The 22,674-nt window shown below is 46.9% G+C and overlaps 1 protein-coding gene and 1 pseudogene across 1 annotated transcript; both read left to right on the top strand.

Moving 5' to 3' along the window:
* Positions 1-306: 306 nt before the first annotated feature.
* On the top strand, positions 307-8,508 carry LOC134342277 (probable G-protein coupled receptor 139). Its single transcript, XM_063040246.1, has 4 exons — positions 307-328; positions 1,397-1,585; positions 6,354-7,015; positions 8,341-8,508. The coding sequence occupies exons 1-4, from the start codon at positions 307-309 to the stop codon at positions 8,506-8,508; spliced, it is 1,041 nt and encodes a 346-aa protein (XP_062896316.1).
* Positions 8,509-21,448: 12,940 nt separating this feature from the next.
* On the top strand, positions 21,449-22,269 carry LOC134342288 (uncharacterized; annotated as a pseudogene).
* The last annotated feature ends 405 nt before the right edge of the window (positions 22,270-22,674 follow it).

The raw sequence follows: 22,674 nt of genomic DNA, 5'->3' as shown, positions 1-22,674 counted from the left end.
TTGCCGAATACATGATGCAAGAATCACGTGTCTCCCGCAATGTCAGATTTTCCAGTTGTTTGAATCTCACGATTACATCACCACTAACGAAATTTAGGCTGCCCTGTAGGAATTGTACTCTGCTGTTGCTAGTGGAAAGTGTTGAAACACGTCCCCGTGGAGCTCGGAAATGCTATAAAGACTCAGGTAAACTGCTATGCCAGTGTTCCACTCGCAAAGACTGCTGAGAAAAGAATCGGGACGGAATAGGCTCACACAGAAATGTGGCAAACATTTGCAAGTGACAGTGGAATATTGTACGTGATTATGGCAGCCATTGGAGTTCCTGGTAAGCGAGATTAATGCTTTAAATTCTGTCACTCCTTGTGCGCGCTGCTGACACTCTCGTAACGGTAATTTTGCCAGCTATGGTAAGTGTAAAACAGATACGATCGGGGAATCCTCTTCATGAAGGTAAATACTTGAAGACAGATCTGCCTTTTAATGAAGCAACAAAGTATTATGATTTGAGCTTTAAGGAGTGGCCGTGCACAAGTTTTGAGAAGTATTTTGGGCTGCCAGGTTGTGCAGTGGTAAGCACAATGCTTTACAGTACTAGCTCAATACCCGCCGCTGCCTGTAAGGAGATTGTACGTTCCCATCGTGACCGTGCACGTTTCCTCCGGGTGCTCCTGTTTCCTCCCACAGGCCAAAGCCGTACCGGTTGTTAGATTAGTTGTAAATTGTCTCATGATTAGATAGGATTAAAATGGGGGAATGCTAGGCCTACCCTGGGCTGTGTCTCAATAAAGTAAAAGAAGTATTATTGATATGAACTGATAGATTAATAGATGTCTAATTGTTAGTTACAGTCCAGCGTGGAGCATATAGCCTAATGATCCTGCATCAATGTGCACTCTGCGCTATGGGACCCCATCACTGCCGGCTACTCTGTTCACCACTATTGGGATTGACAGTCACTAGATTTACAATCGGGGTGTTGGGAGCCACCATCACCATTGACAGCAACGGTAAGGATGTAAGAGGAGGCAGATAATGGGGTCTGCAATAAAAGGGCAAAATGCTGGAGGAAGTCAACGGGTCAAACAGCATCTTTGGAGACAAAGGAAATTCGACGTTTTGGGTGGGGAATATTGTGCCTGTCGCTATACAGGGCTTCGACCTGGGTCGTAAATCACCCGTTTACTTCACAAATGCTGCCTGAAACCAATGAGCCAGTGTTTTGATCGATCCAATCCAATTTTAACCCAAAAAGGGAGGTTCCCGAGGTGCTGCAGAATGTTTACTTTGGATGACAAGCTCTGACCCAATGCATGTTATTTCGCTAAGAGATTTGATTTCGGCATCAGATCCATGGAACATTCAGTTGATGTCCGTTTTTTTTTTGACAACACAGTGAATTTACTGGCGATTATCATCCTGCCCCGGGGTAAATGCGGCCTCTCCACCTGCACCACTCGTTACCTGGTGGCTATGGCGGTGGCGGATCTACTGGTCATTGTCATTGAAGTAATCCTGAGTCAAATCAAATATCATTACTTCCCACTGAGTTTCCTGGACATCACTCCTGTGTGCGCTGTGTTACGTACCCCGTAACTGGGTTGCCAAACCAGCAGAAATGGATCACTCAGTTGGAGTCTGGAGTACTAGAACTAAGAAAGTTTTATTAAAGAAACAAGCAACACAGTAATCGAAAGGATAATAAATGCAACAGTTCAGTGATGATAAACACACATGTGCACAGCATTAAGATAACAGCATCAATCAAGCTCTATCGTTGTCTAGGGGTAAATGACCAATTTCAAAATGACTCAAAGTTCAGTTCGCAGTAATCGTTGCCATGGCGATGGACAATGTGGGGGAAGAGAGACAGAGAGAACAACTCATCATTCAGCACAGCTTCACTCACAGACCAGCGAGATTGCTCACGAGCAACTTTTGGGCGGGTCCTTGGTGATGTCACCTGAGGTCACCGACTGTGACCCCTCCTCCAGATGCGGTCGATCCTCTGCAGTGAACCCGGCACCCAGGCAAGGGCGGACACACACCGGGTTCCCGCTAATCGTACCTTTCCACCCTGTGCGTTGTCCGATACTTCTCACCACTCGTGAGAGGCGCACCGCTTCCAGGGTCTCGTTACCTCGGGTGGCGTGTGTGTCTGTCTTAGCGAACCTGTCCCTTTTTATCCCCCTGCTGGGGTATCGCCTGTCCATCACTTCAAACAGTTCAGGGTTCAAAGGGGGGAGCCGCTCCAGACAGCTCTTCCTCCCACATCCCTTCATTACACATCTCCAGACGCTGCTCCATTGTTCCTTATCTCTCCTTCCCCTGAGGGCAGGTGGCAGACCAACTGCTGATGCCACTGATGCTAGCCCAGGCCAGCAAACATCTTAATTTTATGTTTATTCTCGTAACACTTCCCCCCTTTAAGGATTTTTACCGGGAGGTAAAAATTACAAACATGACTACATTATCTGATACATACACAATATACATCTTTAACAGTTATTTAGCTAATACAGAGAATTTGAAATTGTCAACACCTTGACAGACAGTCATCACATTTTCTGTTCCTTTTACACGTGTTATTAATAATCCCTTAGACCAGGCTCCAACTCAGCAAACTTCATAGTGGCCAAAAACACTGATGAATTGCGACCAATGTAACCTCTCATTTGGTTTTGTCCCGGACCACAACAACAAGGGTCGTCCCATTCCGACTCAATTTTCCCTCGCAAGGGCTTAGTAGGAGGGGGACGGGTATTGACCGCAGAGTTATTGCAAAACTTCCTGCAGTACCCCACCATCTCCAAAAGCCTTCTGAGGGCCCTCTTGTCTGTCGGGGTTGGGAGGTCAGCGATAGCCTGCACTGTAGCTTGCATCACTGCCAGCTGCCCCTGTGTCACCACAATTCCCAGGTAAGTGACATTCGTGTGGCCGAATTCATTTTTTCCAAGGTTCACTATCAAGCTGGCTTCAGACAGCCGTGTTAAATTGCCAATACACACCTCTGTGTTCATCAGCCCTTTAGTCACTGAATTACTCAAAAAATATGGGTGTTGTTTACTTGGCTGCCCTATTGTAACCACAATCACCCAACGTCCCAGTTCTTTGCATTTCCTCGGGACAATCAAACACATGGGTGCGAGTCGTTTAATTACTCCTTCGGGGATTAAGGGAGAGACCTTATCAGTAGACCTGGCCAAAACAATAGCCTTCTCCCATCTGACCGATCCCATCCTAATCTTTTCAAAATGGTTTTTTTCTCTTATCAAGGGGCCCCTAGCTTCATTGATTTCCACGCTAACACCGACTAGGTTTGTTAGCATATCAAAAGCCGGTGACCGTCTCAGTTGGCGTCGGTCATGATCAATAACATTCTTCCCCCTGGGCAGCCGGTAAATCTCTTTCATGATTCCACCAACTGTTTCCTCCAGCACCGCAAAATGTCCACCGGGGGGTACCTCGTGGGCCATGTTAAAAACCTCATCCCCATAACTCTTTTGCACCACCCCCCACTCCTCATCTGCGGATGCTGTACTTGATTTCCCTTTCTTCCTTAGCACCTCCTTATCCGCACAATAGCTTGTCAAGGCTGTGTCAGAGAGAGCGGTCTCGGCCAAAACCATCAGCCCCTCGTCTCGCTCCTGCGTCTGCACAAATTCTTTCCTGGCTACTGCTACGTCCGTCCCAGCTCCCTCACTACCTCTTATCTCACTACACCCTGTCTCATACAAGGTTGGCAGAAATGTTTCAGCCAAATTCACCATCGCGGGCGGGGCCTCCATGCTGGCAGGCTGACCCGTCAATCTCACGACTGGGAACACGATTCCTCCGGCGATGTCATTACCGAGCAAGACTTCCACGTCTTTCATCGGTAATTCGGACCTCACCCCGATCGTGACTAGTCCAGAGACCAGGTTGCTCTGTAAATGTATCTGGTGCAAAGGGACTGACTCTGTCCCTTCCCCAACACCTTTGACCTCTACCTCCCCAGTCTGGGTCTCTGAGCTAAACTCTAATACACTCTTCAGTATTAGTGACTGACACGCTCCCGTGTCTCTCCAGATCCGCACTGGAACTGGTTTTAACCTCTTTTTCACTGACACCAGTCCGGCCGAGATAAACCTCTCGCGCCCTTCCTGGACTTTTTCAGACCTGACCTTCCCTAGCGGTTCGCTTAACAGCTCAATACAGCCATTCAAAATTTCCGCTTTTCCTTTTCCCGTCTCCTTCCTTGGGGCAAAGCACCTGGACGCAAAGTGTCCGACTTTCCCACAATTATAACAGACGACTCCAGGAGACTTCCTACCAGACTGCTCCCGGTCTACCTTATCCTTTTCACTAGTCCCCGGCTTACTTTCTGACTTTTCCGGCGGACTCTCCCCGCCGTCCTGACTACCCTTCTGGTAGCCTTTACTCGGGGCAAGCTTCATTTTATGCGTCAACGCATACTCATCCGCTAACTTAGCAGTTGCGGCTAACGTGGCTGCCTCTTTCTCATCGAGGTAGGGTCTCATACCCTCAGGGACACAACCTTTAAACTGCTCAATCAGAATCAGCTGCAGCAGTCTGTCATAATCCCCCTCTACCCCTTTCGAGGCGCACCAACGCTCACAATATGTTTGCATCTCGCTAGCAAACTCCAAATACGTGCGGTCCCACCGCTTCCTCGCATTCCGGAACCTCTGCCGGTATGCCTCCGGGACCAACTCATAAATCCTGAGGATGGCCTCTTTCACCACCTCATACTTCTGGGCATCTTCCGCGGATAAAGCTGAGTAAGCTTGTTGGGCTTTCCCTTTCAGTACACTCTGAAGTAAAACAACCCTCTTATCCCTCGGCCAGTCCTGACTTATGGCCACTTTTTCGAAATGGAGAAAGTACCGATCCACATCGGTATCGTCAAATGGGGGAACCAGCCTAACCTCCTGGGTCGCCCGGAACCCTCCACCTTGGTTCGGCACGAGCCCCTGCTCGGCCCTTATCTTTAACTTCTCCAGCTCAAATTCCCTTTCCCTCTGTTTCTCCTCTCTCTCCAACTGTCTTTCTCTCTCTTGCCTTTCTACCTCTTTCTCTCTCTCCCGCCTTTCTAACTGTCTCTCCTGCCTTTCTAACTGCTTCTCTTCGTGTTCTAACTGCCGTACCCGGAACTCTTGCTCGAGTTTCAGTTTTTCAAGCTGTACCTGTACCGCGTCTCCAGCAGGTTTTTCAATAGACACCACCCCCAGCTCACCTTGGGGAAACACACCTTTAGATACATAGTGCTCTACAATAGCTCTGTGTATCTCCTCTCTCCTCATTGTCGACTTCACCTTAGCAAGATTCACCCGTTTGGCCACACTATCAATTCCGATTTCCTGGCATCCTCTAATGCCTCCAAGGTCGGCGCCTTTATAAATTCCTCAACCTCCATTTCTGCTGTTTGTCTTTTCTTTCTTTCGGGAATTTTAACCCAATCAATTTACTCCGTCCCAAATTTAGCGTTCAAAATCGCGGACGAGAACCCCACTTATGTTACGTACCCCGTAACTGGGTTGCCAAACCAGCAGAAATGGATCACTCAGTTGGAGTCTGGAGTACTAGAACTAAGAAAGTTTTATTAAAGAAACAAGCAACACAGTAATCGAAAGGATAATAAATGCAACAGTTCAGTGATGATAAACACACATGTGCACAGCATTAAGATAACAGCATCAATCAAGCTCTATCGTTGTCTAGGGGTAAATGACCAATTTCAAAATGACTCAAAGTTCAGTTCGCAGTAATCGTTGCCATGGCGATGGACAAGGTGGGGGAAGAGAGACAGAGAGAACAACTCATCATTCAGCACAGCTTCACTCACAGACCAGCGAGATTGCTCACGAGCAACTTTTGGGCGGGTCCTTGGTGATGTCACCTGAGGTCACCGACTGTGACCCCTCCTCCTGATGCGGTCGATCCTCTGCAGTGAACCCGGCACCCAGGCAAGGGCGGACACACACCGGGTTCCCGCTAATCGTACCTTTCCACCCTGTGCGTTGTCCGGTACTTCTCACCACTCGTGAGAGGCGCACCGCTTCCAGGGTCTCGTTACCTCGGGTGGCGTGTGTGTCTGTCTTAGCGAACCTGTCCCTTTTTATCCCCCTGCTGGGGTATCGCCTGTCCATCACTTCAAACAGTTCAGGGTTCAAAGGGGGGAGCCGCTCCAGACAGCTCTTCCTCCCACATCCCTTCATTACACATCTCCAGACGCTGCTCCATTGTTCCTTATCTCTCCTTCCCCTGAGGGCAGGTGGCAGACCAACTGCTGATGCCACTGATGCTAGCCCAGGCCAGCAAACATCTTAATTTTATGTTTATTCTCGTAACAGCTGTTATCCACGTACTCCGTCGAATAACCACAAATTGTTCAGTCTGGTTCACCGTCACATTCACCTTTGATCGATTTGTCGCCATTTGTTGTCAGAAGCTGAAAACTAAATATTGCACCGGGAAAACTGCGGCTGTGGTGCAAATAACAACCGGACTTCTTCTGTGTCTGAAAAATATTCCGTTTTACTTCGCAACGGAACCTGGGAAGATTATTGACAACCTCCCGTGGTTCTGCGGTCCCAAGCCAAGCTACTTCACTGACAAAGGTTGGCTTGGACTTGACTGGTTCGATACTGTTTTAACACCATTGCTCCCATTCGCTATAATTCTGCTGCTCAACGCTCTGACAGTCCGGCACATATTGGTGGCCAGTCGTGTCCGGAGGGGGCTCAGAGGTCAGAGCAAACGGGAGAACAGTAGAGACCCGGAGATGGAGAACAGGAAGAGGTCTGTGATTTTACTCTTCACCCTCTCTGGCAGCTTCATCCTCTTGTGGCTGACGGTTGTCGTAGAATTCGTCTATTACCAGGTCAAAGGGACAGGAGAGGCCAGCATTGGTTCCGAAAATGTTTTGGCACAAGTTGGCTACGTGTTAGCGAACGTAAGTTGCTGCACCAACACCTTTATCTACGCAGTGACTCAGTCCAAGTTCAGGGAGCAGGTAAAGAGCGCGATGAAATATCCAGTCACCTCAGTAGTCCGGTTCTTTAAAAAAGCTGCGAAATGAGCTCAGCCCAACAGCCCAGGACCTGGTCCCTGTTCAGCGCTGCCTCATGTCCAATTGTGGGGATGGAGCTGAACGCCCAGTCATCAGCAAGAGTCGCGATCTCCCAGCGTCCAGCGCTACGTTCATTCCCATATTCCCCAGGTTCAGCGCCACTCAGAGCACGGGAACCACTCTCATATTTTGTGTGTCTGTATTCACAATAATAAAAAGTACATTTCCAAACAGTCAGCCAGCTGGACAGAGTACATGCAAATAAATATTGTTAAACTTTCATGTCGGAAACCTCCCATTCTTTTGTGTTTCTATATGAATAATAATGATGATGATAATACATTTCTGCAATAGGCAGCATGTTCGAAAGAAATTGTGCATCCAAGATGTTTCTACTTTTTAGGAACTGTAATTCGGAATTATGCTTTAGACCAGGCGTCAGTGTTATACATATGTCTTTGTGCTAATGAGGACTGAAGGAGGGTGGGGTGATAGAAATAGACAGAGATGGGAGGAAGTGTGTGTGTGTGTGTGTGTGTGTGTGTGAGAGAGAGAGAGAGAGAGAGAGAGAGAGAGAGAGAGAGAGAGAGAGAGAGAGAGATGAGGGGGAGTTAGAGAAGGAGGGCTGACAGGCAGGCAGACGCGTGATACATGCACAGAAACAGACAGACAACGGAAAAGTCAGACAAGAGTGACAGGCGGGCAAACGGGCGGAAATACCAATATTCCTTTCATGGACCTCACAAGAACTGAGTGTACCGCGCTTGCGGAAGATGAAATGTAATTACACAGTCTCGCTTTTAATGCTGCTGGAACCATGCCTCCGGTCAGAGATCAGAGTGCGTTGAGGATGGAGACCGAATAACACAGACACGCGGGAACTGGGAGTCAAAGCGAGCATGCAGTATTGCTTTGTGTTTTCTTGGAGAAAGACTCCACATTGTGAGCATCGAGCGCAGAAAACGGTTTTGTCACTGCCGATATTTCCGACGTTCTTAATAGTTTTAATTTCCTGCAACATCTCTGACTTGCATTTCACAGCTGGAGTGTATTTCCCTCTTGCCTATAGCCGTCGTCATAAACCATTAAACACGCGGCTTTTTAAATAGCCAAACATCATTAGAGATCTAATTGCCCAAGCGTTAACCTCCTCTTCCACATTGCAAATAGAATTCGCTTATTTCCTCATATTTCGCGGACAGGAGACATTCCCTCGGTTTTGGTTGTGTAGATCCAACCTGACATACAGACCTCCCTGTTTATTTTAGGTGGACGGGCTCCGCAACAGCTCAGCTCCAACTTGTCTCCACTCCGCTCGCTCCAACTTCGCCTCCGACCCCAACTTCTCACGGAACACCTTCAGAACTCCGGCCTGCGGAGCCTGCATGAAAGTGATTGATGGAAATTACAGAAAGGCGAGGAGCAGCGGGCTTTGACTCACATCCCTAGACATGCCAGTCAGTAAAACAGATACTTACCTCTCTCTTTCCAGTGAATTGGATATATATCTATTTGCGGAATTTGTATTCGTGCTCATAAACTAGGCTTTCACGTTCTATTGCATAATCTGATGTGCGTCCTGACCTTCGTTCTGGAACTTAAGCCAACTCCTGATACCCGTCCCCTATATCCACACAACATGACGATCCTCGCACATATCCAAAGATCTCCAATCAATTCCAACTCCTGACACCCGTCCCCTTTATCCACAGAACATGACGATCCTCACAGAAATCCGCACAGTTCGAAACTTTGGTTACCCGTCCCTTATACCCACACAAAATGACGGCCCTCACAAAGCTGTAATTAGTTCGAAAAGCATGGCGATTAAATTGTCGGTCACGCTATATTTTGACTGAGTCTCACCTTTATGGAAATAGTTACAATTTGTTCATAGGACAAACTTTATGCGCACCACAGAACAGGTGCAATTGTGCATGGCATGGACGTTATTCTGCATCTTCCGACACAAGGGCAGGATCACATTGAGACGCGGAAGGGTGTAAAAAAAGAGTTTTATTCACAATAGACACAAAAAGAAACAGTAGAACCTACAACGTCTTGGAAAACTCGGACTAACTCGGCCAGCACTTCACTAGGCAAGGATCAGTCCCACTAACACCGAGGTGTTAGCACTAGCATTTTTAATACATTCCGCGGCACCAAGTAATCCACGCCCAGCTAATTAAAAGCCCCGACTCTCGACAAGCTTACCAGTAACTATTCTGATAAGAGAGAAAATTCGAAGGACGCTTTCTTGGACACCAGCAAACTCTGGAGGAGAAGTAAGTGGAAATACCCAAAGACAATTGCCGCTTATACATCAGCTAGGTAAGAACAACCTGTAGCACATATAAAAAACCGAAGCGCGACGATGCATTGTAATTATAATTAATAAAAGGCAGAAAATATGAAACATAAATAGCAAACGACGGAGACCACAGAATACTATACCGACGATCCGTGGTTATGACAGAACTCCTCTCCCTAAGGTTGGCACCTGACGCTCCAGGGCTATCTGTAAACGATTTAATTCTGAAATAAGTTTAGGGTCCAAAATATCCCTGGAAGGAACCGAAACTCTTCCTCCTGATCCAGTCACTCGCAGTCTGCCAAGTATTGTATTTGTCCCCTTAACTTCCGTGGATGAAGCCGTCTAGGGACCATGTAGAGAGGCTACAGAGGGGCTAAAAAGTAAATGTTTCAATGTACAGTCATGAGAGGTGGAATGAATTCTCGCAGAACGGGGAAGTTGTTATTTGTATGTTACCAGGTTAATTTTCCTAATGACTTTCGTGAGACCGGTAAAGCGAGGGGCTATTTTCCGTGATTCTAGTTTTGAGCGGAAGATCTTTAGGTGAAAAGCAGACCCGCTGACCAATATAGAAATAAAGACCAAGCCGCCTCTTTCTGTGGTCGTTGGCCTGAGTATTTTCTCCTTGAGCCAATTTTGTTTGTGCCTGTGAACACAGTGTACAGCTGAGAGTATCCCAAATTCCGGATCAGGGAAGTGAGGCGGCTGAAATCCAATTGACCTTGAAGCGAGTGATACCAAATGGTAAACGTTGAAGAGGATTGTTACCGAACTCCGACTAGATAATATGGTCACTCCAAGAGGACAGATATCCGGACAAAAGGCAGCGAAGGGTTCGGTCCTGGTCCTGGTTCGTCCTCTTTCTCTGTTCACTAGTTTGAGGATGGAACCTCGAGGAATGCCCCAATCAATGTTCACAATGCTTCCCTAATTTGGAGCTGCATTGGGGACCTCAGTTTGGAACAAAGACAGTAGGATAACCACCTGTACGGAAATTCGGTGCATAAGAATAGCTGCTGTCTCTCACGCTGACGATCGCTTAGTTAGAGAAATGAACTGGAATTCCCGTGGACCACAACTAAAATAGCGGGAAGGAATTGATTGGGGGCAGACAGGTAATATAATCTAGAGAAAGGCGGGGGAAGGGGCATGAAGGAATGGGCAGAGGTTGAAGAAGTCCCTGAGGAAGGGAATTAAGATCTTTGTACTGGACACAGATATCACAGCCCTGGACGAGCAAAGAAATATCCATATATATGCCGGACCACCAGCATTTTTTAATGAACTCCAGAGTCCGGCAGATAGCCAGATGATCTGTTATCTCAAAAGTGTGATCCCATTTAAGAATCACAAAAGTTATCGCAGGTGGGAAAAATAATCGACTAGTCCAAGAACCCCGCTTATTCTCTTCTACGGCTTGCAGATCTTGGGAATATAAACTCGACGAGACGGGATCAATAACGTTTTGCCCGATGTAATGGGCTCCCAACTTCTGCAGCATATCTGAGTCTTAATTGCATCAGGTTTCTGATCTTCAGAACCAAGACGATTTGGTATAATAAAATTAAATAGTTATAAAAATAAAACAGTGACCACCAGGCTTGCGGGGAATTCAATCTTTTCCCGTCCTAAAAACAAGTCAAGTACTTATGGTCCGTCCAGAGACTGAATGGGTGCCTAGTCCCCTCAAACCAATCCCATTATTCCTCTTGTGCGAAATTCACCGCCAGGAGTTCTCTATTTCAGATTTCTTCATTCACCTCAGCGAGTGACAGAAAAAAATAGGCACAGGGATGCAGTTTCTGGTCCGCAGTGAATTTTTGAGATAAATCCACACCCACACCAATATCAGGGGCCCCAACCTCAACAAGGAAGGGTAGCTCGGGAGCAGGTGAACGTAGAACTGGGGCAGTAACAAAACGGCTCTTGAGCTATTTGACAGCTGTGTCAACCCTCAGGGACATCGAGTAGATCACGATGTCTTTTTGGTGAGATTAGTCAGAGGGGTCGCTATTGAGCTAAATGTTTGAATAAACCTCTTGTGCAGGTTTGCGAACCTAAAAACTGTTGAACTTGTTTAACAGAATTGCTTGAAGGACAGACTCGCACTGCACGGGGTTTTTCAAGGTCCATGAGCAGATTTAATTGGGGGATGGCAAATTCAAAAACGAGAATTTCGGGACGGGGCGTTCACTTTTCTCTAATGTCACAAACAAGTGATTCTTTAACACGCATTGAAGAACCTGACTTACCCCCACTTTCTGCGTAAGAGAGTCTGGCTGGGAGCACCCAACAGCTTGAGACATGTAAGGCGTATATAAGTATTAAATGCATTCTCCTCGTTTATAAATCTCAGTATTCCGAGCAACAAAAAATCTTATCATATTCTCTGCCTCCCCTTTCACTGCCTGCTTGCTCTTGGTGCCGTGCGATCAAACAGGGTCACCACCGCATATCCGGCCGGTATTGTATAATCACTGGGTTTGCGTGCAGACCCATCTGTGAATGATATCAGGTTCGGATTAACCAACGACACAGAGAATAAATTTGAAAGGGGCGAGGTAACTAATTCTACAGCTTTGATGCAGACATGTGGTTCGCCTTCCTCTGCTAAAGGCACTAACGCGGCAGAGTTTAGTGCCTACGCTCTTAATGATAAATTAGCCTTAGGAGAATTACCTCATGCGCCGTAGGTCTGACGTTTGTAAAGGTGCAAGGTCACCGCCGAAATCAGGAGAAGCATCACTTTAAGGGGCGTTAAGACAGTACAGGCGTAATCTAGCAGTAGCGGATCAGCTTTTTGAACCAACACTGTTGTGGCGGCTACAGCTCGCAGGCATCCTGGCATTTCCCTTACCACACGGGCGATGAGGTGGAATGGCAAGCCTCCGGTCTCATTAGTCCCCAATGTTCCTGGGTCAATACTGACCCTAACCTAACCCTAACACTAAAACTACCTAACCCTAAACCTAGCTAAAGCTAAACCTACCTAATCCTACCCCGATCTAATCCTAACCCTAAACCTAACCGTATCCTAACCTCACCTTAACCCTACCTAACTCTAATACTAAACCTACCCTAACCCAATACTCTCCTGTATCTTCAATGCCCCATACTCCTGAGTCAGCACTGCACTGCCCTGTGCTCCTTTCAGTTTACGTACACCTCGAAGGGTTTGCTATAGTCAGGCAAACCCAAGTCTGGTGCTTGCTTCAGCGCGTCCTTCGGAACCTCGAAGGCTCCTTGCCTGTCTTCAATCCACAGGACATTATCTCTTTCAAAACCGCTGTTCTGAGGACAGCATCACGGAGACGGTGTTCTGGGTTGCACTATTTGAAATCCCGCACAAAACCCCTTCAAAACCCACAAACCCCACAAAACAGCGACAGGTAACGCTGGAGTATTACACGGACTTTGAGCCGGCCGAAGAACCCCCTTTCTGCAGGCTATTACGTTCCATATTTATTAGCACATTTATATACACCGTCCAGTCTTGTATTTGCCAATTCAAATTTGTTAATTTGAAGGAGTGGGTCACCTCAGGTCCGAGGCAATTTAGCAGCGTCGCACTCGTTATGTTCTAAGGAATTCCTCCATTAGCTTCCCACGTATTGGTAAATCTAGCAATAAAATCGCTAAATGTTTCTCCGTTCACTTGCATACATCTCGTGAGTTCTCCAAAATCACCTACTCACTGCCTTACTCACTCTTCCTTCAGTTAGTCCTGACGAAGGGTCTCGGCCTGAAACGTCGACTGCGCCTCTTCCTATAGATGCTGCTTGGCCTGCTGCGTTCACCAGCAACTTTGATGTATGTTACTTGTTTAGCTATCAGGTTGCTTACAATCCCTTAGCCATCCTATCATGACATCCCTGGATGATGCTGGACCGTCTCCTGTCGAGTCCCCTGATGCATGTATTCTTACTTCAGGGATTTCCTCCGTTGCCGTCTGCTAAGGGACTATAATATTCTCGGTAGGGCCTGTATATCTTCCGGCAAGGGGTGAAAAATTCGCTGGTCTGGATCAACCGCTTCAGCACCGCCACACGTTTCCGATTTGGGTGGGGAGCATAATTCCGAATTGGCTCAGCCGGGCTCAAAGGTTTTAAAATGGCCATATCTCACAAAACCAATATCTGACCCAACCCCTGATCTGCGGAACCGGCGGGCCCTGTTCCGTCTCTGCCTTGGATCCAGTTCTGCTGACGAGACCAATTCATGTACCCGCCGAAGAATCTGGATTCTCCCTGCCCGTCCCGCGGTCTTGTGATTCTGACCTTTACACCGTTCTAAGCGCCGCCCCACTGGTGGCGGCTGTCGTTGCCTCTGCCGCTGGTGATCACGTTGCTGAGACAAACCCAGAACCATCCCATGTGTTCCGGGAGCTCCTGATAAGGAGGTGGGGCGTTATCTGAGGGTACAGTCCGGTGCCTGAGACAGTCGGAGCAGAGGGTCTCGGTGGGTTACCGCTGCCCTCTGAGGGGCCTGGTTTTCTGCTTTCTTGCTGTTAACCTTTGGTGGCTAATGCTTTCTCGCCATCTCTTCCAATTTATTAAAACACCACATCATATATTCTAAGTCCCAGTTTGGATTCCTAACCCCAATTTCTGTTTCGTGTTTCCAGTACTGAATGTTCTTTAAATCGAAAGATCCACCATACAGGCAATCACCGCAAATATATGCATGCACATCACCGGAGAATGGCACAGAGTACCTCGTGTTCCCTGTTTCCAAATAAACCTTGTCCACACGTTTGGCGGGGTCGGAGGTTGACTTTATGTAGCCGAGGAAACCCGAGTGTTTCATACATATTGCGTCTGGAATCCTTTCTGACCACACCCAGCAAATTCAACCGCATCCAAACCCCTTGTTCTAAGGAGTTGCGAGTCAATATTAGTAAAGTTAAAATCACCCGTCACAAAAACGTTATTATAATTCCAGTGTTGCATAATATGCCTCCCTATCTGCTCCTCGATGTCTCTGTTACCACTAGGGGAAAAACACGCAAGGAGCAAGAACTCACCGCGTAATGTGGTTCTCCACCTGCCTTCCGCTGTCGCCGATGCCAATACAGAGCACCGAGCTACGTGCAGCTGGTTGACAACATGCTTTTAAAGCAAGCAACATTATGGAGTGCAGCTTGTCATTAAAGATTCCTCTTCTGCACTCCCACTTAGTCTTCTTCCCTGCAAACACTGGCGCGGTCAGTGTCAGTGCTTGGACTGGTTTAAAACAGATTGTGGGCCGGTGAAGACAAAACAGCACATGAAACTTATTCGGCCTCTGTGAAGCTTGAAATACTGGCCGTTCCTTTGGATTTTATCGAAGCGGAGAGAGAAAGGAACATGGGTATGACCACGGAAACAGCAAGACAGCTGTTCATCCTGAGTAAGAAAGGTTAACACATTTCCTTCCCGATCGTTGCCAGATGAGATGTCGCCCCTCTCATTTATGCTCTGCCTCACGATAGCAGCTGAGAACGCCGCAGACAGGGGAGTAAGTCCGAACAGTGGAATAAGAATTAAAGATTTATGAATCAAGGAAATTAGAATTAAAATTAGATTTACTTCTAATTTAGCGGAGACAACATGTTATGTACCCCTGGGGTTCGTTTTTGCTGTGGACTGTCACTTTAAGGCACAAGAAAGAACTGAGACTATCTTTTGGATTTCTGCTGAGAGAGAGACAGGGGCAAAGTCTGCCTTTCAGCCTGCGCTTACACTTTTACAAGGACACTGACTACTGCTGTCAGCTTCTGGGTTGCCATGGAAAGAGAGGAGAAGAGAGAGAGAGCAACGATCAGCACGTTCTGTGGACGCAGTCCAGAGACTCGGATGGTAGTTTGCCTCCCTGGTGCCAGGGTCCGGGATATTTCTGATCGTGTCCAAGATATCCTGAAGTGGGAGGGTGAAGAGCCAGAGGTCCTGGTACATATAGGTACCAATGACATAGGTAGGAAAAGGGATGAGGTCCTGAAAGAAGAATATAGGGAGCTAGGAAGGGAGTTGAGAAAAAGGACCGCAAAGGTAGTAATCTCGGGATTACTGCCTGTGCCACGCGACAGTGAGAGTAGGAATGCGATGAGGTGGAGGATAAATGCGTGGCTGAGGGATTGGAGCAGGGGGCAGGGATTCAAGTTTTTGGATCATTGGGACCTCTTTTGGCGCAGGTGTGACCTGTACAAAAAGGACGGGTTACAATTGATTCCTGGGATGGCAGGTCTTTCATATGAAGAAAGACTGGATGAACTGGGCTTTCCCGATGTTGGGGAGGTCTAGAACGAGGGGTCACAGTTTGAGGATAGAGGGGAAGCCTTTTAGGACCGAGGTTAGGAAAAACTTCTTCACACAGAGAGTGGTGAATCTGTGGAATTCTCTGCCACAGCAAACTGTTGAGGCCAGTTCATTAGCTATGTTTAAAAGGAAGTTAGATATGGCCCTTGTGGCTACAGGGGTCAGGGGGTATGGAGGGAAGGCTGGGTTCTGAGTTGGATGATCAGCCATGATCATAATAAATGGCTGTGCAGGCTCGAAGGGCCAAATGGCCTACTCCTGCACCTATTTTCTATGTTTCTATGTTTCTATGTAAGTCATCGTGGTAACCGAGGGTGGAGTTATTTGATGGACAATCGATGTTATGGTTTCCCTGCAGCGCTTTTGCCTTTTACAGGGGCAGCTACAGACACAGAGAAACACAGGCTCAGAGTCAAGATGGATTCGGTCATTGAAAGACACCAGTCAGTCGGTCGCCGGATTAAACTTTCAGTGACCCGAAAAGGAGTGAGTTGAGATCGATCCTGAGTATTGATAAATGACTCCCACAACTTGTCTGCAACTAGAACAAGTTTGCAGGAAGAGAACAGAAGAGAGATAGGTGTGAAACAGAGGAAACCGAGTGACAAAGAGGTCACTGTTTGGACTCTCTCTCTAAGTAGCCCGTAAGGGTGAGTTTGATTCTATTCGAATGCGAAGCTGTGATTGTCAATTTGTTAATCTGCAGGAGTGGGTTCTCTGGTGAGGGGAAACCTTTGTGAATACCACTTGTGTGTTACTCTTGTCTGGGTGTGGTAGTTCACTGATAAAAGGCACCCCTGTGGCAAATCACGGTTGGCGTTATTTCGTATGTCGTGGAACTGGATAGGTGGCTATCACAGTTGTGTGTTTGGGGTAACCTTGTGTGGAAACTACCTGTGTCTGATAATCCTCGCCTGGGTTGGTAGTTTTACCACTTGAAGACGGTACCACAGGGATAGAATGCTGTTGGTGATAATCCATACGTGGATTCTGTTGGAGTACCCTGTGGCCACCACTTTGGGATGTCCCGTAGCTGAATTCGGGTGCGGTACCAGTTGTGTTGGAAGGATATTCGTTGGCGATCACTGTCGGTGATATTTCGTGTGTGGAGTGGAAAAACTTCGGGGAAAAACCTACTATTGCTATTTTGTATTGTTGTCGTGGAATCTGTGGAATATCGACGTAATTGTCTTCTCTCGGCATTTACCCTGTATTACAAATATGTCTCTCTCCATCACTACTCAATTCAATACCACGAACTGAACTGAACTTTACTCATCACCGTAAGACTGTGTCCGTTTACCTCTAGGCTTGAAGAAGCTTGTTTATATGTATATATTTCCACACTTATATACATATAATGTTTACTAACCTGTTTAATGTATCTGAATTTATATGACTGTATGGCGTAGTTATTAACAAACAGCATTAGTTAATAGCAATACCAGACTCCAAAGTGTTTTCTATTTCTGCTGGCACTTTAACCCGTCACGGGGTACGTGACGACTCTGAAAGTGCAGTAAATCGCTTATATCGGAATGAAAAGAAGAGAGTCAACACCTTACGCTAACTTGGGCCAAAACTCTACCTATGAACTTTGTATTGGAGACATCAGTTGCAACACGGAACATATATATGACTCTAATGTTTAAATATCTGTGTGAAGCGCCTCTTCCTCTGCTTCAAGGAGAGAATGACACATTCTCCGCTGCAATCTGAAATGTTCCAGTTTCTGCTGAAATCTCTCTGCAGAAGCTCCACTGCCATCACAGCCTTTACTTGTGAAGAGCAGAAAGGTTACGATACTCTAATCGGACCAATCTTATATATTATTGCACCATGACCTTTCCTGTCAGTGGAGGCGGGTATTCGGAATATATTAAGCACCACATTATCGATCCGCATCCCTACCGTCATTGATGTTTGAACTTCCATTTCTTGTCCGTCTCTACAGCAGCACTCTTTGTGAATATCCCAACCCTACTCACCCATGAAGGTAATCACTGCGTACCTCAATATTGACCTCTCCCTGCACTTCACTGTCCATCTTACAAACTGATCAATTTCATGCAATAACTGATGGCCCTTTGGCTTATTACTGCACCGGGTAACTAGACACGTGAAAGGCTCTTCTTCTGCGTCATTCACTTCAGACCAGTCAATACATAAGTACATCGAGGTAGCAGATCAGAATAGAAAAACAGAATATACAATCAACACTACAATATGCAGGAGGAACCCAGCAGGCCCGACAGCATCTAGGAAAAGAGGACAGTCGATGTTTCGGGCCAAAATCCGTCGGCAGGACTGAAGAGTAGACTGATGGGATTTGAAAGGAGAGGGGTGAGGAACAGAGCTGTGAAGCAAATTGGTGAAAGAAACAGAAAGGCAGGGAAGAAAGCAAAGAGGGTAGTGGAAGGAGCACGAGAGGGAGGCGATGGGCTGGCAAGGACATGTGAGAGAGGGAATGGGAAATGGTGAAGTTGGGGGGTGTGAGTCATTGCCGAAAGTTCGAGAAATCAATGTTCATGCCATCGGTTTGGAAGCTACGCAAATGGAACATAACGTGTTGTTCCTCCAACACAAGTGTGGTCTCAACACTCGAGTGGAGCAGGACATGGATAACATATCGGAATGGGAATGGGAAGCAGAATTAGGATGGGTGGCCACTGTGGGCACTGGGAGATCCCACTTTTTTATACAAACGGAGCATAGTTGCTCGGCGAAGCAGTCCCCCAATCTACGATGGAGCTCACCGATATACGGGAGGCCACGTCGGAAGCACCAAACACAGTATATGATCCCAACAGGCTCACCAGGAAGGACTGTTTAGGGCCCTGAATGGTAGAGAGGGAGGAGGTGTAGGGGCAGCTGCAGCAGTTGTTCTTGCAAGGATAAGTGCCAGGAAGGATATCAGTGGGGAGTGACGAATGGACAAAGGAGTCGCGTAGGGAGAGATGTCTGTGGGAAGCAGAAAGTGGGAGAGGTGTTGTTCCTCCAACCTGAGTGTGGCTTCATCTTTACAGTAGAGGAGGCCGTTGATAGACACATCAGAATGGGAATGGGATGTGGAATTAAAATTTGTGGTCACTGGGAGATCCTGCTTTCTCTGGCGGACAGAGCGTAGGTGTTCAGCAAAACAGTCTCCCAGTCTGCGTCGGGTCTCGCCAATATATAAAAGGCCACATCGGGAGCACCGGACGCAGTATATCACCCCAACCGACTCACAGGTGAAGTGTCGCCTCACCTGGAAGGACTGTCTGGGGCCCTGAATGGTAGTGAGGGAGGAAGTGTAAGGGCATGTGTAACACTTGTTCCGCTTACACGGATAGGTGCCAGGAGGGAGATCAGTGGGAAGGGATGGGGGATGGGACGAATGGACAAGGGAGTCGAGTAGGGAGCGATCCCTGCAGAAAGCAGAGAGAGCGGGGAGAGAAAGATGTGCTTGGTTGTGTCATCCCGCTGGAGGTGGTGGAAGTTTCGGAGAATGCCGTACTGGATCCGGAGGCTGGTGGCGAGGACAAGAGGAACCCTATCCCTAGTAGGGTGGCGAGAGCATGGTGTTAGAGCAGATGTGCGTGAAATGGAAGAGATGCGGTTCAGGGTCGTGTTGATGGTGGCGGAAGGGAAGCCCCTTAATTTGAGGAAAGAGGACATCTCCTTCGTTCCTAAACAATGCTGTGTTATATTTGCAGAGAAAGTGCAATTCAGATTGCTAAACAAATAAATACGACTATTGACCTAATTGTCGACAACGCTACCAATTTAGTTCATCTGCAAATCAATTGTCACTGTTGGAACATATGTAACGAATGCAGATGCTCTGTCGGTTTCAGCATTTGCATCATTTCGAAGGTCATATGGAGATTATTGAATTCCTTTGCTTCATACTGGCTCCAAACTTCGTGACAGCTGTTTCAACAATAACGATAATAAAACCGAGAGTGTTTTACAACAAGATTCATTGACTTCTGAACCGTCATTTCTTCGTCGTTGAGATTTTGAAATTTTGCATCAAGCTCCCAGCTGTTGGGAGACACGTCAGCCTTGTGTAGTATTGAATATTCGGTGTGCTGGAGCGAGTATAAATGAATGAGCGTGGAGACTCATCAGCTCAGTGTTTCTTCAGCGAGATCGCGGGCAGCTGGAAGTCAGGCTGAATCTCACACAACATGCTTGAAACATTGTACAGTGTGAGAAAGATATATTACATGATCATTGCCGTTATTGGTGTTCCTGGTAAGAACATCGGCGAACTGACATTTGCTTGTCTGTGTGCGCGGTCTTTGGACTCGTTCAGTTACCGACAGCGTTGTGATGCCGGTGTATCGGTGACTGCGGTACCGATATTGTAACACAACAATCTGTGCATTCGGAGGTTCCCTTACAGTTTAATCCACGGCTTCGACTGAAAATAAACCGGCAGCTGAAACTAATGTAGAATGGCAGATTGGGGAGATGGAGTCATTTTGCGGATTCATGGCGGAGAGTTTTGGTTTATCAATGTAAAGCCGCTGTCCGATAATCCAACCCCCTCGGTACCTTTACTGGCTACTTTGTGATATTCCGTATCAATATTGTAATATGCTTTAAACTTAAATATAAATGTATTGCGCTGTGTTTAAATAAATTGCTGCAAGTTTGAAGGGAACGCGGGAAGAGGATCGTCGTGATATTTCGGGGAGAGCGGTAGACATCACTTGTGACTCAGATTCGGAACCATTGGGAGTTTTCGAAAATTCAAATCAGGGTCTGTGCGCGCTTTAGTGTACCAGAGTTTGTTTCCACACCCTGTTGTCCGTGGCGAAGCGGGAGTTAAGAGCCAACACTGCGGTTTCCGTTAGCGGCTGGCGGGGTAAGGTCCGTGCGATACTCCGCTCCGGAACAATAACCATTGAATCATTTAGAATAATGCTGCAGTAGTTTGGAGCAACTCCTAAAAGAGGCAGATGTTTTGAAGTACTTATATTGTCTTTGCTTTAGAAATTGAATGTTTTAAGCACAAACGTGCAAAATATCTGCAACGTTAATCGGGTCAGAGGGAATATTTAAAAGCGAGAATTGAATCTTTCGATCCGATCCCTTGCTATAGTGTGAAGGAACCCGAGTAGTTGCGGAATTTGAATAAGCGAATCCGGTGAAACCCTGTGGGCGAGTGACAAACGGGAGCCTAGAAGGAGTCGAAGACAATGCAACGGGAGAACTAAATTTGCTTTGAAATTTGTAAATGGACAGAGCTCGGGTTTCGTGGTATGCAGAGAATGCCAGAACATAGGTGACTGGAACGCGGCAATCACCGTCGCTGAGAAAAAAATTCCAATTCTTCAGGTTTTACCATGAGTCAAAACCCAATGCTGGGAGATTTACGTTGATTTCTCCAAAGTGCCCCCGGCGATCAGTTGACAATGCCTCTTTCCATGACACTGCTCCTCTACCAGTAACAAGCACCGCACCGTTTTACACCTTTTTCAAATTCCAGAAACGAGTTGTCCACAAGGTTTTATTGTTCTCAATGTCCAGCATATTTCTGCACTGAAACACATGGACCGCGAGAGAGTAATTCCCTCATAATTCTGACGAAGGGTCTCGGCCTGAAACGTCGACTGTACCTCTTCCTAGAGATGCTGCCTGGCCTGCTGCGTTCACCAGCAACTTTGATGTGTGTCCCTCATACTTCTTGCTGTTTCCCCAGTGAATTTCGTGACGATGGTGATCCTGAGCCGGGGAAAGTGCGGCCTCTCTACCTGCACCACTCGCTACCTGGTGACCATGGCAACGGCGGATCTACTTATCATCATCTTTCAAGACATTCTATGGCGGGTCAGTTATTATTATTTCCCAGGGACTTTCCTGGATATCACCCCCGTATGCAGTGTGATCTATGCCCTGGGACTATGTTCTGGTTGGTTTACCGTCACTTCTACGTTTGATCGGTTTGTCGCCATCTGTTACCAGAAGTTGAAAACGAAATATTGCACCGGGAAACTGCGGCTGTGGTTTTGACAACAACCGGCGTTCTGCTCTGTTTTACCAACGCGCCCTACTTCTTCATATATCGTCCTGCGAAAGTGATTGACAGTATTCCATGGGACTGTATTCGAAAGCCGAGATACTCTACGGATCACGGATGGGTGGGATTTAGATGGTTTTCTGCAGTTGTAACGCCGTTAATCCCGTTGGTGTTAATACTACTGTTCAACTCTCTGACAGTCAGACACATTTTAGTGACTAGTCGCGTCCGTGAGGGGCTGAGGGGTCAGAGCAAGGCGGAGAACCGCAGTGACCCGGAGATGGAGAGCAGGAGGAGGTCTGTGATCTCACTTCTCACCGTCTCCGGAAGCTTCATCGTCCTGTGGTCGGTGAATGTTGCCGAGTTTCTTTATAACACCATCGCCGGGTTGGATCAAAATAATTACAACGATTCTGAATACATATTTCCACAATTGGGATACATGCTGGTGATATTAAGTTGCTGCACAAACACGTTTATTTATGGGGTAACTCAGTCCAAGTTCAGAGAGCAGTTCATCAGCGCAGCGAAATATCCACTCACGTCAATTATTGAGCTAATTAATAGACAAAAAATTTAAGTTCTTCTCAGATGCGGTCGCAGTGATTTCCATCTTGACGCTACAGTACGGGCGTCATCGGAGAACGTAGCAGTGAGGAGAATAAAACAGGTTTAGAGCCCAAGATAGACACAGCACAAGAACAAACACTTGCGACCTCCGTATCCCACAAAATCTTAAATTCACCCTACTTTTTGCAGAAGATAAACGAAAAAGGCAGCCGACGATCGACGCGAACTTACAGTAAACATTGCTCTTGTACTTGTTTTTCTTTGTAAATATTTTCAGATGGGTTTCGAATCGTGATGACGTATGCAGTTCACACAGTTTATACATATATAACCCGTAATGAATTATTTAAACGCAGCAGTGCTTAATCAAGCAATATACACAAGATTTCGAAAATATTACAATTTTAAATCAACA

This window comes from Mobula hypostoma, unplaced genomic scaffold, assembly GCF_963921235.1.
Source record: "Mobula hypostoma unplaced genomic scaffold, sMobHyp1.1 scaffold_56, whole genome shotgun sequence".
Taxonomy (NCBI): domain Eukaryota; kingdom Metazoa; phylum Chordata; class Chondrichthyes; order Myliobatiformes; family Myliobatidae; genus Mobula; species Mobula hypostoma.
This window is presented reverse-complemented; position numbering and strand designations above follow the sequence as displayed.